The sequence below is a fragment of the Salmo salar genome, chromosome 07, assembly GCF_965601325.2.
Source record: "Salmo salar chromosome 07, fSalSal1, whole genome shotgun sequence".
In the NCBI taxonomy this organism is placed as follows: Eukaryota; Metazoa; Chordata; class Actinopteri; order Salmoniformes; family Salmonidae; genus Salmo; species Salmo salar.
In genome coordinates this window covers 17,060,304-17,076,843 of record NC_138297.1, presented here as the reverse complement: position 1 = coordinate 17,076,843, position 16,540 = coordinate 17,060,304, and the positions used below count along the sequence as shown (strand labels likewise).

At 45.2% G+C, this 16,540-nt stretch overlaps 1 protein-coding gene across 11 annotated transcripts in view; it reads right to left on the bottom strand.

The window, feature by feature from the left end:
- The window catches only part of LOC106608688 (neurexin-2), a 1,074,993-nt gene that overhangs the window by 34,308 nt on the left and 1,024,145 nt on the right, over positions 1 to 16,540 (bottom strand). For 7 of the 11 annotated variants that reach the window (XM_045721570.2, XM_045721573.2, XM_045721571.2 and 4 more), the window contains one exon: positions 7,218 to 7,307. The exons of the other annotated variants lie outside the window; for them this stretch is intronic. In XM_045721570.2, coding sequence (XP_045577526.1) covers positions 7,218 to 7,307 — 90 coding nt within the window. The remainder of the gene's footprint in view (positions 1 to 7,217; positions 7,308 to 16,540) is intronic. 11 annotated transcript variants of the gene reach the window in all.

The window sequence follows — 16,540 nt, the reverse complement described above, 5'->3', positions numbered from 1 at the left end:
CAATGAATAAGATAAAATGATGATCTTGGTGCCGAATAGTGTTCCTTTGTGTATGTTATGTGTATATTGTTGTGTTTTAATATGACTAAATAACGTTATTGACCTGCCATTTTAGCTTCTGTTTGTTTTTACCCGCCACATATGCCAAACGCTATCATGAAAGAGGAGCACAATGGCAATAACACTTCCTGATTCTTAATCAAGTGCATCATTTTTTATGTGTAGGCCTACCTTATTTGAAACGATCAAATAAACAAAACCCCAACATTTGAATCTGCGAGGGAGAAAGAGAGCCAGACTTATGGTGAAAGAAAGATCTGTGGTTTTACAATCATTCTTACCATCTTCATGATTTCTCTTTATATTTCCATCTAAAATGAGAGACAGACAGTGCTTTAAGACACCCAGAGAGACTATAGCCTATACGAGTTAACCACACGAGTTAACCATACGAGTTAACCTTATGACATAGAAGAAAGAAGGGGGAATTGGGACATGAAAGGACAGGAGATGGGGGGAGGGAGACAAATGAGGACTAAAGGAAGATAACAGGCTGAGGATGGTATGTCATAGAGTCAGGGGAGGGAGGGAGGGAGGGAGGGAGGGAGGGAGGGAGGGAGGGAGGGAGGGAGGGAGGGAGGGAGGGAGGGAGGGAGGGAGAGACATGACAGGCCTGATAAAGGAGAGGAGTGAGAAAGGGCATGAAAAGAGTGTTAACCAGGGATTATGGAAAGGAAAAAAAGGTTGAGAGTGAGAGAATAAAAAATAAATCAAGGGAGAGAAAGGAGGAAGGAGTTTGTAAAACAAAGGGAGAGAGAGTGTCAACCATGATGGAGAGAAGAACATTTTGAGAGAAGGGGGGAGAGAGAAGATGAGAGAGAACCCAGGGGAGAGAAAGGAGGAGAGTTGATGTAACAGAGGGAGAGATGGAGAGAATGTGTCCACTGATGTGCTGGCTAAATGCACGTAGGAGTGATACAACTTCAGTGAATCATACAACGCAAGCTTTCCCCTCTCCTTTTCTTTTTAACTAATCATACTGCTAACAAAGTAGCTAGGCCAAGAAAAACCATAGGACTCTGCTGATTGATCCATGGGAAACCTGTTCACATCAACTGTATCACTGCTCCACTCTCCAGTGACCAGAAGAGAATCGCTCACAGGGGCGTAGTGCATCTACATCTGTGTATCCATCCACCTCCTATGTTTAAACGCTTAACGAGAGAAAAAAAAGGCCAGCGTTTTCAGATGAGCCGTCAATTAGTGGCTGAGCCCACGAAGCCGTAGAGGAGTGGGCTGTGTCCGGGGCCACGCTCGGCTGCCTTATGCACAGATTGCCTGTCTGAAGACTGAGGTAATGAGAGCAAGACTACAACCTTAATGTGGAGCGGAGGGGGTGGCTTGAACACAGCTTAGCCCCCTTCCAAGTGGCTAAGGTGGGGGAGAGTGGCAGGAGGAAGGTGGGCTGTTCTGGATCTAACAGAACCCTAGTGGGAAGGATCAGAGGGAGGGATTGGAAGTGGAGACGAGGTGACTCTTTCTCTCCGACATCGTTATGTTACCTCTCTTTCTGATTATCCAGGAGAGAGGGAGGGACACGCGGGCACAGAAGAAGAGGCTACCATCTTATTAAGTGTTTGCGGTGGCGACTCGGCTAGTAGAGCGGATGGAGGGATTACCCAGGCTCCTCCACTGCGTAAGCACTGTTTGGGGGTTTTGATTGACAGAAGCTTGGAACATTTACACTGAGAAGTTTTCAAATGGCTCTGTCCATTGGCGATTCCCTCCCTCCACTCCAGAATTCAATAATTATCGAAAAAAACACAGGGTTTTCTCCCCGTTTCCACCCCTCTTTTCTGGCCTCCGAGCCAAGAGAGAATGGGGTGCGCTGCAGACAGAGTTGATTATGAAGTGGGTAGTAGTTATCTCTTTAGCACAAGGTGCTCTTTGCTAATTAAGTCTTTCACTTTTTTTTATTCCAATGGAAAAGTAGGCGATTTGGTCACGTTGTGAATTAATTGTGTTTGACAAAGGACGGCGAGGGCCAGAATGCACGTGACTGTAACGTGTACGCTGGGAGTCGGGAAGCAAGTACAGGGAGTGAATGATTTAATAAATAAATAGAACACGGTATAAAACAAGAAACAGGAAAAGCGTACAGACATGAAACCGAAACAGAGTCAGTAACACCTGAGGAAAGAAACAAGGGGAGTGACAGAAATAGGGGAGGTAATCAAGAAAGTGATGGAGACCAGGTGAGTGTCATGAGGCGCAGGTGCGCGTAACGAAGGTGGCAGGTGCGCGTAACGATGGGTAAACTGGCGGCAACGAGCGCCAGCGAGGAAGAGCGGGAGTAGACGTGACAGCGATATTGGAAAAAAGCCAGGGGACATGGATAGAGACAGACTCCAGATTGGGTACAGTACACTAGATAGGACAAGGGTACTGGCTTTTTCCATATCATTCCATATCTGGAGAGATCTAAGAAGTGCTGAAGAGCATATTGGTGAGCTCGGGACAGATCCTATTTCTCCAGTCACTCCAGCTGCAACGGTGCTGTTCCAGGCCATTTCATGGTAGGGGACAGAGAAATAACAGAGCCAAAGTGCCCCAGTATTTAAGCCAGGAGGAAACGGTGTCTCGCTGCCACTTAAAAGAAAAAGAGTGAATGAAAAGAGGTGAAAGAGGAGCAGGCGACATGCGAGCCAAATAAACTCGCCATGGGCGGCCTGGAGGGGCCTGCAGGGGCCACAGAGCCGGCCCCACTGGTGAGAGGCCCGGGTTGAAAAATCTCTGTAATAAAGCCAGGCTCACGCATGCCCTGTCTGGATGGGTGCCCAGCCAGGAGGGGTTGATTTGGGCCTTGGCTCTGGTATCGAGTGGGAGGACTCGATCATTCTCGATTAGGGAGAAAGGGGGAGCCTGAACCAGACCATTAATCACTGAACATTAAGCCTCAATCACTCACTAGATGACAGCCAGACACCACTGTTGAAACAAAGGCCTTGTGGTGTGTTGTGTTCCTCCTTCACTCCCTCCCTTACAGTCTCATCCACCTAAACAAGTCTCTGGCCATTCCCCTCGGGTCCTTAATTGAAACAGAGGGTTTGGCATCCTCCCTAAACCCAGATGTACTCCACAATGCTCCCAGGCATCCTCCCTAAACCCAGATGTACTCCACAATGCTCCCATTTTAAACTGTAGCTCTGGGTATTCTTCTCTTCTCTCTGACTGGAATATATGGGAGGAAAGCCAGGAAGTAAATATACCTCATTGGCAAAAAGCAGAGAACAAGGGAAATCGATTCTCACTGGTTATTTGTCATCTCTATTTTCTTCTCCCTCTCCACTCTCTCCCCAGAGAGATTAGGAAACAGTCTCTCATTCTTGTTCTAGGAAAGAGGATGTGCTGTCATTGGGAGTTTGCGGTGCCAAGACTTGCGAGGATGAGACAAAGAAAAGTGAGGGAGAGAGAGAGAGGTGAGGGGGATAGAAAACAGCAGAGGATTTGGGGTGCTGGATATGAGGCTGAGAGAGAGAGGGAGAGAGAGAGAGAGAGAGAAAGAGAGAGAGAGAGAAACGAGGCACAAGGGAAAAGGAGGGCACATCCGAGCGAGTTTGGTTGGATTGAGCTGCTAAAAACTTTTGAGTCTCTTATTTCCCCCCTCCATTGAATACCTATAGGTGCTGCCATTTTGGATTTATTCAGCAGGCCCTGGGAGGGCCAGAGATGTTCTCTCTGATCTGCCTCAAAGTCTGGAGGAGAACAGAGAACGAGAGCTGCACACTGAGATGTGTGATCCAACTGCCAGCTCTGGGCTAGGGGAGATATTGTAATACCTATTAAGCCCTCCCTGCTTCAGCCAGTAAAGTCTGTTGGGAGCATTGATAAGCGTGTGAGTGTGTGTGTTACCTACCTTTTCCTCTGCTTGATTGTACTCCACACTTGACTTTAGGGGAAGTGTATTGCTCTAAGGTAGCATGCAATCTCATGCAATCTTTATGCCACAAAATAAACCACTCTTCATTCCTCTAGTTACCCCAGCTAGTTTTTACATCAATGAGAGCAAATGTCCATTCTCTGTGGTCATACAGTTCCTCAGACTTGACCACACTGACCACACTGACCACAGACTGACAATGTGTTCAGGAGACACACTGGGCTGACGTATGCTTCACTCTGGTCAAGACATCTGAAGCAATGAATACCCTCTGTGACCATTTAAGGGTTGGACCACAGTTTCATAACAGGGGTGTGTGGAGGACCAACCCTATAAGATAAATGCATTCTGGACTATTACAGACCAGGCAGCAATCTCCACACGATAAACTCTCTTTCATTCATACAGTACATACATACATACAGACATATATACATACATACATACATACATACATACATACATACATACATACATACATACATACATACATACATACATACATACATACATACATACATACATACATACATATTCAACACACAGCATTGTACACCCCACACAACAAATATGATTGACATATCATTTAACACATTTTTGTTCATTAACAAATGGCACAAACATATTTAATGTGGGACAGTAAATGTTAAAGGGACCTTATAGTCTTGTAATTTTACGCTCAAAGAAGCACTTGTGTAGTAGCAGGGTTCATCCCAAACTTGCAACAAAAATTTGATTCAGATGCAATGCTTAGAATTTGGTGTTCAAGTTAATTGGTTTGTTTTTAACCCTCTGAGTTTCGGGGGGTGGGGAGGGGTGAGGGGAGAGTTGGGTATTCTGACACTACTTGGGCATGGTTTAGGGTTAGCAAAGCACTTAGTTAGCAGTTTAGTTGTTAATATCCTGTCTAAGTATCCTGTCTTAGTATCCTGTCGTGGAGTCCTGTCTACGTATCCTGTCTGTTCTAGGTTTGGGAGGAACTTAGACAGTTCCAATTGAGCTCAAACGTAAGCATTTCGCTACACCTGCAATAAGATCTACAAAAGAATGTGTATGCGACCAATAAAATTACTTTTTTTTTTATTTAATGTTAGAGATGTTTATAACTGGGTTATGACTGAGGGCTTCTTGGCTGTGTGCTAGCTACGGCCCAGAAGGTAAGACAGATCCCCCACAGGAATGTTTTTGGTGTGATTGTCAATAACATACTGGCCTTCTGTTCATAGTGTTGTGGAGATGGGAGTGGTGTGGGGAGAGTCAGCCCTCAGTAATTAGCGTGGGTTGAGTTTGGTTTGCTGTCATGTGGTTAGATTCTGCTTCGTTTAGGTCTCATGAGTCATCTCTGTCTGTTTCCATAGCAAAGTAACTTGAACTTTAACCCTTTGAGTTTGAACCTCCCCTCCCTCCATCATATTCTTTATTGGTACCTGCGTTTCTATACTGGCCTCCTCCGCCTTCTCTGGCACTGTTGACTCTTTGGTACTTATTGCGACGTCATTATTTTTCCCTAAATCTGGTTGGTAAGTAACATCAAATCATCCTCATTAATGTAGGATTTTAAATATGTGTTTTTGTTCAGCTGATTCGGGTTGTGATATTCTGATTCTATCCAACATGTTAATTTGACCTATTAATCCAAATGACATGAAATGAGCAGTTTACTGCTCCTGTTTTTATCAAATGAACATGGGAAAGCTGAATTATCTTGTTTGACTCTCACATAAATATAAATGAGTTTATGTCGAATCTTTTCTCGTATACGTGTAATCACTTACAACACTATTTCAAAGAACAGCCTGCCTGCAGCTAATTAGAAGATGTAAAATGTGATTAATTCATGGCACAATTATTAGTCACACAAACGGAATACAAAACGTGGGCGAAGCTTTCAGAGAACCGTAGAGATTCATGACTTCGACTCATTTCCCTCAATGAGTCATATTTGACTGTGTTGTGACGGCTGATATCAACACATTTGAATCTGAGTCAACTAACCAATATGCGGACTGAAACTAGCAGTCATAAAATAAGTAGCATTAAAACGTTGCTAAGAGCCCGACTCTCAGCACTTCTGAAGTACCGTTTTATGTGACTTAATAAGGCCCATCTACACCCCATAGTTATCGCTAGTTATCCTGCTAGGTGTGGACGGCCCATTATTGTGCTATGACAGCGAAACTAGCTAGCACTGATTTAAAATGGCTGATATTGTGGTGTGACTGTGGTAACTGTCGCCAGAGAGATGGAATGAAAGGGGGAGGGGAGGAGGATTAATAAAGGCCACACCTCCGTTGGGGGAGTTTTTAGAATCAACCACCATTCAGCGGCACAAACACAAGACACAGGACAAAGACAAAGAGGTCGGGGATGTTTGGCACTCAAAGGGTTAAAGAGTCGTCACTTTTAGTCGGATCCAAACTGCAGATCGATCGTGCTCATTGTTGCCGGGCAGAATGAGGCTGACACAACAAACTGTAGGCTTATTAGCAAAGTCCATAAAATACATTAAACAGTCCCTTTAACTTTTAATGACTTTCAGGTGGCTACTTTTCTCCGGAGTGTCAAAAAAGAATTAAGTAGTTGTTGTTTCTTTCTCCATTTGTCACTTTTGTGAATAGGAATTTGAATAATAATCACCATAATTAATGCAACTTCACAACAGCAAACAACAGACACAGGAAGTGAAGCAGAAGGGAACCAATAGGATCTGTCTATTTCCATCTTGTCTGGTTGGTTACTGGGGGGTTATGTTGGGGTTATTGGTAAGTTAGGACTCTGAAGAGATGCAGCCCCATGTCAAGGTGCCTTGGACACGGTTCCCCTGTCTAGTGTAACCCTTACTACTGACTCTGTAGTTCAGTACCTTCATTGTAATGCTATGAAGAATGTGTAAGGTACTGTAGCATCATATGATTATTAATAAGGGAGGTTGGGATCAATTTGCAAACTTCAATGTGGCCAATTACAAGATAGAATGAGCAGTTGCATTCAGGGGATAAGAACTGAAATCTGCTGAAGTGTACAGTACAACTGTAGTAGATATGCTAATGTTGCAATAGTTACATGTTTAAATGTGTTATTCATGTACTACTGAATGGTGAATTGAGACTGATGAGTATGGTCATAGTCCAATCGCATTGGACATATGTGAATCAGGGGAACCGGAAAGTGCCAATCACATCCACCTTTGTTGCGTGGACTGCACCTCCTCCAGAGCAGTGGTTATCGGTGATTAAGTGGTCATTAGTGGAGTGTTAAGTTTTTTTTTTTTAGTTACCTTTGTCGAGTAGCCACTCGTCAACTACCCGACCAAGCCGGTATGGGATTCTTTGTCTAGCAATAGCCAGGCGTTCATTATCAAAGTTCCCTTTAGAGAATTTGGAAAAGACAGAGGGCAGCAGGTTAATATCTGGAAGGTCAAAGGTTCAAAAGTTAAAGGTTAGAGAAAGGGCAACATGGCAAAAGGTTTAGCAAGGTTATGTATGTTAAAATCAGCTTTATGTAGTTTCAGGAAGTAGTAGCTTTTTGCGGACTGGTTTGGATTGGTTAGACAGCATTCTAGTTACCTCAGGTTTAAATTGTTGTTTTGGTTATGAGTCCGATCAGTTAAACATATTTATGAATAATTTAGAAATAGTCTATTAGTATAAATGGATACCTGGCAAAGTTAATAGCTTGGTGGACAGTGAAAATCAATAACATCAATTAAATCAATACTACTAATCCATAACATATGTCAAACCCCAAAATAAAAAGCATTCATTTCTAGCAATATCATATGCATTAACATCACCATTGCATTTTTCAAACATGTTCATGTGTTCATCATTAACCCTTACATATTTCATATTCAGAGACCCAAGCACAGAGTACTTAACACATTTCATGGTTAATACCAGGAAGACATTTTTTGTTCGAGATCCCACGCAACCATCCTTCGAGGCAAGTCTCTGTGCTCAACTCAGAAACGTCGAATCTCATAATGGAACACTAATTCCAACTTGTTCACGTTTGGGTAACTTGAAAGACCTCGGTGGATTTGAGCTGTGTTGTTTCATACATCCGTCACATAAAGGGCTTTTTTTTCAGCGTAATAATCAGGGGCTCGTCAACGGTACTACATAATTGCCATCATCTCATCAGCATGTCAAAAGCACTTCATTTCTGTTCCATTAAACTGCACGATAGCATTTAGCCAGAGCTAAAATTATTATCTCCCTCATCGTTTCAATCAAACTCCACCTCTGGATCAGACAGTTTAGAGTCAGGATCCTGAGAGCTTCTGCAGCTATAGAGTGATGCCTGGGGTGAGAAGACACATTAGACAAGAAAGCCTGAAAGACGGCGTATTAACACTCCCGAGCGCTGTACTGTAACTCATGTGCTGCAACATGGATGTTGCTGGAGCTGCTATAGCCGCGGTCAGGTAAAAGGTAGGGGCGTAACGTAAGGGGTAGGGGTGTAAGACGTGGGTAGATTGATTACGTGCCGTTTGTCCTTGACTACGTAGCTAATTGCGCTTCTCTTTGCCCTTCTAATCACTACAGTGCTTTATATACACACTCAGTTCTGCAGTACCCAGGTCCACTCCCCAGGGGTCTCTATACACAGGCCTGTGTGTGTAGTACAAGATGTCAACTACGGAGAGGTATGTGTGTGTGTGTGTGTGTGTGTGTGTGTGTGTGTGTGTGTGTGTGTGTGTGTGTGTGTGTGTGTGTGTGTGTGTGTGTGTCTGTGTGTGTGTGTCTGTGTGTGTGTGTGTGTGTGTGTGTGTCTGTGTGTGTGTGTGTGTGTGTGTGTGTGTGTGTGTGTGTGTGTGTGTGTGTGTGTGTGTGTGTGTCTGTGTGTGTGTGTGTGTGTGTGTGTGTGTGTGTGTGTGAGAGAGAGAGAAAGAGAGAAGGCAGGAAAGAGTGTGGAGGAGAGGGTAGAGACCTGACAGGGTGACGGAGGGGACGAGAAGAGGTGGAAAGGAGGAGGGGAGAGACCTGACAGGGTGACGGAGGGGACGAGAAGAGGTGGAAAGGAGGAGGGGAGAGACCTGACAGGGTGACGGAGGGGACGAGAAGAGGTGGAAAGGAGGAGGGGAGGAGGGGAGAGAAACAAAGACGTCAAAGGGAGGGATGACAGACGGACAGATAGTGAGCATGGAATTGGAGAAAGAGGTGAGAGTTTCAGAAGGTGTAGGGGGAAAATATGAGTCACAATCATTTGCATGCAGCACAACATGCAGGCCAGACGAGGGGTGTGTGTGTGAGTGTGTGTGTCGTATAGCTCACATGAGATTCTCCAGGTAACCCTAGGAGATTGGCCTGTGCAAAGCCAGTGCTGCAATTATAGAGCTCCTCTCTCCACTCACAACCCATTTAACAGCAATGCCAGCACTCTGCAGCTAAGCAGATTAGAGGGAGATACACACAGAGGCAAAGATGGAGAGATGCAGCGACAGAGAGAAGGATAAACAGAAAGAGGATGAGAGAGAGAAAGAGAAAAATAAAATAAATACTGTAGTGGGAGGCAGTGGTCCTTAGTAAGATGAATCAATACGTGAGGGTGTGTTCTCCTCTCTCCCTAGACATATCCACCTCCCTCCCTCCCTCCCTCCCTCCCTCCCTCCCTCCCTCCCTCCCTCCCTCCCTCCCTCCCTCCCTCCCTCCCTCCCTCCCTCCCTCCCTCCCTCCCTCCCTCCCTGTCATTACCAGAGACTGGGCACAGCATCGAAAGAGGCATGCCTTAGGCAGTCTGGCAACTAAAACCCTCCCTTCTACTAAACATTGAACAACCTAGTTCAGCATCTCCGAGTTATAAAGCCCTCCCTCTAGTGGTAGTATCTGACCACTGCAGACATTTTATTAAAACTCCATGGCTTTTCTCAAAATATCGTTTTTCTATACGGCATCTGTCCTTTCTTCCTCCCTTGAAGTAATCTTTGATCTTAATCTATGTAGGGGAAATTTATCAGGTTAGATCATGGATTTACCTCAAGGAAATGTCCCATGAAGCACTGTGTCTCCTCTCAGTAGAGGGAGGTTGAGAAGCAGGGGTTCCCACCAAAATAGCAGAAAGTCCATAATTAGATTACAATGAGGAGATTAAAAGTCATCTGGGGTATATCTGCCCATGTCATCCATTATCACATTTATTACTTCATTATTCTTGCCATCCCTTCCTCCATAGCTGCCGAGGGAAGATAGAAGGGGGATTTAGGGTTTAAGAATATCGTCCTCTCTCCCCCCAGTTCCCCAGAGAGCCCCCAGGTGTTTGACTAATCAGAAATGGGGAAGATGCAGGAGGGGGGCGTGTTAAGCATCGACAGTGGAGTGTGTGTGTGCGCGCCTCAAATCAAATGAAATCGAATTTTAATGGTCACATACACGTGTTTAGCAGATGTTATTGTGGGTGTAGCAAAATGCTTGTAAAATGCCTGTGTGTATCTGTGTGTGTGTGTGTGTGTGTGTGTGTGTGTGTGTGTGTGTGTGTGTGTGTGTGTGTGTGTGTGTGTGTGTGTGCGTGCGTGCGTGCGCATATGTGTGTGTTAGAATCAATAATAGATTGTGTGTGTGTGTGTGACTAAGCGCGTGTGTTTTAGCTCCCCAATGGCAAACACAATAGCGGAAACAGCCCCTTGAGCAAAGTCTCGTCAACAACAACGAGTGGAAAATAACTGCAGCAGGATCAACAAACGACAAGCGGAGGCCCCAAGCCGTGATTGAGAGCCTCATAGGGTGGCGCACAACTGGCCCAGCGTCGTCCAGGTTTGGCCGGGTTCTTAACTGACTTGCTTAGTTAAATTAAGGTTAAAAAATATATATATATACACTACCATTCAAAAGTTTGGGGTCACTTAGAAATCTCGTTGTTTTTGAAAAAAGCCTTTTTTTTTTACCATTAAAATAACATCAAATTGTTGAGAAATACAGTCTAGACATTGTTAATGTAGCAAATGACTATTGTATCTGGAAATGGCAGATTTTGTATGGAATATCTACATAGGTGAACAGAGGCCCATTATCAGCAACCATCATTCCTGTGTTCCAATGGCACGTTGTGTTAGCTAATCCAAGTTTATCATTTTAAAGGGCTAATTGATCATTAGAAAACCCTTTATCAATTATGTTAGCACAGCTGAAAACTGTTGTCCTGATTAAAGAAGCAATAAAACTGGCCTTCTTTAGACTAGTTGAGTATCTGGAGCATCAGCATTTGTGCGTTCGATTACAGGCTCAAAATGGCCAGAAACAAATAGCTTTCTTCTGAAACTCATCAGTCTATTCTTGTTCTGAGAAATGAAGGCTATTTCGTGCGAGAAATCGCCAAGAAACTGAAGATCTCGTACAACGCTGTGTACTACTCTCTTCACAGAACAGCGCAAACTGGATCTAACCAGAATGGAAAGAGGAGTGGGAGTGCACAACTGAGCAAGAGGACAAGTACATTTGAGTGTCTAGTTTGAGAAACAGATGCCTCACAAGTCCTCAACTGGCAGCTTCATTAAATAGTACCCGCAAAACACCAGTCTCAACGTCAACAGTGAAGAGGCGACTCCGGGATGCTGGCCTCTAGGCAGAGTTCCTCTGTCCAGTGTCTGTGTTCTTTTGCCCATCTTAATCTGTTCTTTTTATTGGCCAGTCTGAGATATGGCTATTTCTTTGCAACTCTGCCTATAGAAGGCCAGCATCCCGGAGTCGCCTCTTCACTCTTGACGTTGAGACTGGTGTTTTGCGGGTACTATTAAATGTCTACACTGTATTTCTGATCAATTTTATGTTATTTTAACGGACCAAAAATTAGCTTTTCTTTCAAAAACAAGAACATTTCTAAGTGACCCCAAACTTTTGAATGGTAGTGCGTATATATAAAAAAGAGTGTTTGGGTCCATGTGGATCTGTTTTGACCCACCTCCACTGTAAGGATAAATTACGCAATGCACTTTCAAGGGGTGCCTTGAGTGGGTTTTAGTTGCAGCTATGATGCAGTAAAAGAGTGTGACTACCTACAGTACCAGTCAAAAGTTTGGACACACCTACTCATTCAAGGGTTTTTCTTTATTTTTACTATTTTCTACATTGTAGAATAATAGTGAAGACATCAAAACTATGAAATAATACATATGGAATCATGTAGTAACCACAAAAAGTGTTAAACAAATCAAAATATATTTTATATTTGAGATTCTTCAAAGTAGCCACCATTTGCCTTCATGACAACTCTGCACGCTCTTGGCATTCTCTCAACCAGCTTCATGACCTGAAACGCATTTCAATTTACAGGTGTGCCTTGATAAAAGTGAATTTGTGGAATTTCTTTCCTTCTTAATGCGCATGAGCCATTTCAGTTGTGTTGTGACAAGGTAGGGGTGGTATACAGAGGATAGCCCTATTTGGTAAAAGACCAAGTCCGTATTATGGCAAGAACAGCTCAAATAAGGAAAGAGAAATGACAGTCCATCAACTCTTTAAGACATAAAGGTCAGTCAATTTGGAAAAACCATCATGCACTATGATAAAACTGGCTCTCATGAGGACCGCCACAGGAAAGGAAGACCCAGAGTTACCTCTGCTGTATAAGTTCATTAGAGTTAACTGACCTCAGAAATTGCAGCCCAAATTAATGCTTCGCAGAGTTCAAGTAACAGACACATCTCAACATCAACTGTTCAGAGGAGACGGCGTGAATCAGGCCTTCATGGTTGAACCACTACTAAAGGACATCAATAAGAATAAGAGACTTGCTTGGCCAAGAAACACGAGCAATGGACATTAGACTGGTGGAAATCTGTCCTTTGGTTTGATGAGTCCAAATTTGAGATTTTTGGTTCCAACCGCCGTGTCTCTGTGAGACGCAGAGCAGGTGAATAGATGATCTCCGTATGCGTGGTTCCCACCGTGAAGCATGGAGGAGGAGGTGTGATGGTGTGGAGGTGCTTTGCTGATGACACTGTCAGTGATTTATTTAGAATTCAAGGCACACTTAACCAGCATGGCTACCACAGCATTCTGCAGCAATATACCATCCCATCTGATTTGTGCTTAGTGGGACTATCATTTGTTTTTCAACAGGACAATGACCCCAAACACACCTCAGGCTGTGTAAGGGCTATTTGACCTAGAAGAAGAGGGATGGAGTGCTAAAATGACCTGGTTTGAGATGAGTTGGACCTCAGAGTGAAGGAAAAGCAGCCAACATGTGCTCAGCATATGTTATTTCATAGCTTTGACGTCTTTACTATTATTCTACAACGTATAAAAAGTACAAATCAAGAAAATCCCTTGAATGAGTCGGTGTGACTGGTACTGTGTGTGTGTGTGTGTGTGTGTGTGCACCTACTACATGCATGTGTGTTCCTATTGTCCATCCTCAATCCAATCTCCTTCTCCTCTCCTTCTCTCCTCCCCTCCTTATCCCCTCCCCCTCATTCTCCTTCTGCCCCTCCTTTTCCCTTCCCCCTCATTCTCCCCTTCCCTCTCCTTCTCCCCTTCCCCTCCTTCTGTGTGTGTGTGTGTGTGTGTGTGTGTGTGTGTGTGTGTGTGTGTGTGTGTGTGTGTGTGTGTGTGTGTGTGTGTGTGTGTGTGTGTGTGTGTGTGTGTGTGTGTGTAAGTGTGTAAGTGTGTAAGTGTGTCCACTACACAGTATGTGTTGATATGTGTCTCTCTAGAGAAGCAATAATGCATGAGTGAGTGTGGGGAGCTTTTCTCCTCCACCAGTATAATTAGCTAGCTCTTGGGTATGTTGGTGAGTCAGAATGTACAGGCAACTGCCAAAATAATAGGGCAGTTGAGTAAATGAGGGATACAAAGTATAATGAAACAAGGGTGTGGTTTCTGATTTCATTAAGCAATTATCATCCCATCATGCTTAGGGTCATGTATAAAAATGCTGGGCAGCCCATTATTTTGGCTACCATGGCTATGCCCCCATAGGATGACAATGCCCCCATCCACAGGCCACGAGTGATCACTCAATGGTTTGATGAGCATGAAAACGATGTAAACCATATGACATGGCTGTCTCAGTCACCAGATCTCAACCCAATTAAACAGTTATGGGAGATTCTGGAGCGTTTTCCACCACCATCAACAAAACAACAAATGATGGAATTTCTCATGGAAGGATGGTGTCGCATCCCTCCAAATAGAGTTCCAGACACTTGTAGAATCTATGCCAAGGTGCATTGAAGCTCTTTTGGCTTGTGGTGGCCCAATGCCCTGTTAAAATACTTTATGTTGGAGGTTACCTGTAGAATATACTCTATATAACTCTATGCTCTAGCATTACTAATAGATCTTTAGCTAAACAGGGACTGAACACTGAGTAGCCAAGGTAACTGACAAAGAGAGAGAGGACCACCATGCCTAGAAGGCCGCAGGCTAGCTTGCCCTCTCCGGTAGCCCAGAGCGGATGCCTGGGTTAGATTCATGGCTGTGGTGGGCAGCGCCTGGCAACCGGGGAGGCTGGTGATGCCAGGGGAAGGGCAAGGGAAGCGTGATTGACTAGCACCATGGGGAGAGGTATGTGTGTGGTGGGATATCAAATCTACATATATCATCTCTCCCTTGCAGACAGATGCCCTTGGACAGGACACACATCTGGAATCTCTCTCTCTCTCTCTCTGCCTCCCATTGTAATGCATATATTTCATAATTAATAAAGATTACTTCAAAAACCTGCCGAAAATCTGGTGTTTCTATGTCAAACGGTTTTGTTATATTTCAGTCTTCTGTGACGTATATAAAGCATAATATTGGGATACAAACTCAAAACTGAATACATTTCAACTGTATATCTGCATGGTACAGGTGTCTTCTTTCTTTAAACCCATAACCATGTGTGTGAGGTGTATACTTTTGTTTCAAAGTAGACTGGGTTAGCCCACTTAGCTTAAGTAATCTTTTCCTTGTCTCTCCGTCTCCCTGATGAGGGCTCCTGTCCCCCTCCCGTCCACCTCCAGTCCCCTTCCCCTCCCCCCGTACCTCTCCCGTACCCCTCCCATCCCCTTCCCGTCCCCCTCCCGTACCCATCCTATACCCCCCCCTCCCATCTCCCTCCCTCCCCTCCCGTCCCCCTCTTGTCCCCTTCCCCTCCCGACCCCTCCTGTTCCCCTCCCGTCCCCCTCCCGTACCCATCCTATACCCCCCTTGTCCCCCTCCCATCTCCCTCCCTCCCTCCCGTCCAGTCCCCTTCCCCTCCCATCCCCCTCCCATCCTGACCCCTCTTGTCCCCCTACCGTTCCCCTCCCGTCCCCCTCCCGTACCCATCCTATACCCCCCCTGTCCCCCTCCCATCTCCCTCCCTCCCTCCCGTCCAGTCCCCTTCCCCTCCCGTCCCCCTCCTGTTCCCCTCCCGTCCCCCTCCCATACCCATCCTATACCCCCCCGTCCCCCTCCCATCTCCCTCCCTCCCGTCCAGTCCCCTTCCCCTCCCGTTCCCCTCCCGTCCCGACCCCTCCCATTCCCCTCCCGTCCCGACCCCTCCCGTTCCCCTCCCGTCCCCCTCCCGTTCCATCACAGGGACTCTTTCCAATTCCCCTGAAAACCAGATGCAGAGGGTGCCCGTCCCCCAGCCACACAGGCCCTGTAATTGGACCACTGTCCTACTGTGAAAGATCCAATCAGAGCATACCATGTCTGTGAACCGTGAGTCCCTATAGGCTCCCACACCAACCAAGGAGAACATGTCACCCTGCTGTCAATATAGTTGTGGCACAGTTTGTCAGAGCTGGCCTACTCTCAATAATCTGCAATGTTACATCAATGACATCCTTTTCCCACCTTTCAATAACATTTTATACACATCTGATTTGACTGGAATTCAGTCCAATGACTAGGTTGGAGGTGGTCTGCCATATTGTCACTCAACTCTAACATCAAACAAAAGCTATCCATGAAAAGTGCTTATAAGTGCTAAACAACCCACTCTATACCCTACCAGAAATACTGATCTAATATCATTGGAGCACGTTCATCTGAAACCACTGTCCTATAGGAAATGGCCATCCTCCAAGTACATCATAGCACTCCTAAATAATAAATCCTACCCATAATGCATCATTTATCCATCCCCGTTCCATTTAGCTCAGTGGAGCATCAAAGTCACATTGCTAGGGTTCAAGTATTGAAGTTCTACTGCACTCTGAGTCTTCACATTGCACAACTGCTATACGGTTCAAGTTCTACACCATTCTACTCCAAGTAGCAAACTAGGGGGGCAGAGCCTATGGCTGTGTGTTCCTGACCTAGTGTTCCCTAAGCTGGAGCCAGTCTGTCTAAGCCCTGCCAGACTGCCACGTCCATGCCCCCTGGTACACTGGCACTTAAGACAGGCACGGCTGGGCCCTTAAAGCCTTTGGTGGAGGGAAGAGAAGTGCTGAGCTGCTCAGAGACCTGGCCTCCTCACAACTCTCTTTCTCCCTCTCCTGTCATTCTTTTGTGCCATCACTCCCTCCCCCTCTCTCTTGTTCATTTGTGCTCCTTTTTCTTGCTCTCTTTCTCTCGCTCTTTCTCTCCCTCTCTCTCGCTGTCTCTCATTCCCCCTTTCTCTCCCTGTCTCGCTCCCTCTCTCTCATCCCCTTGCAGTTAGAGAGGCTTGGAGTTAAGAAAGGGTAAA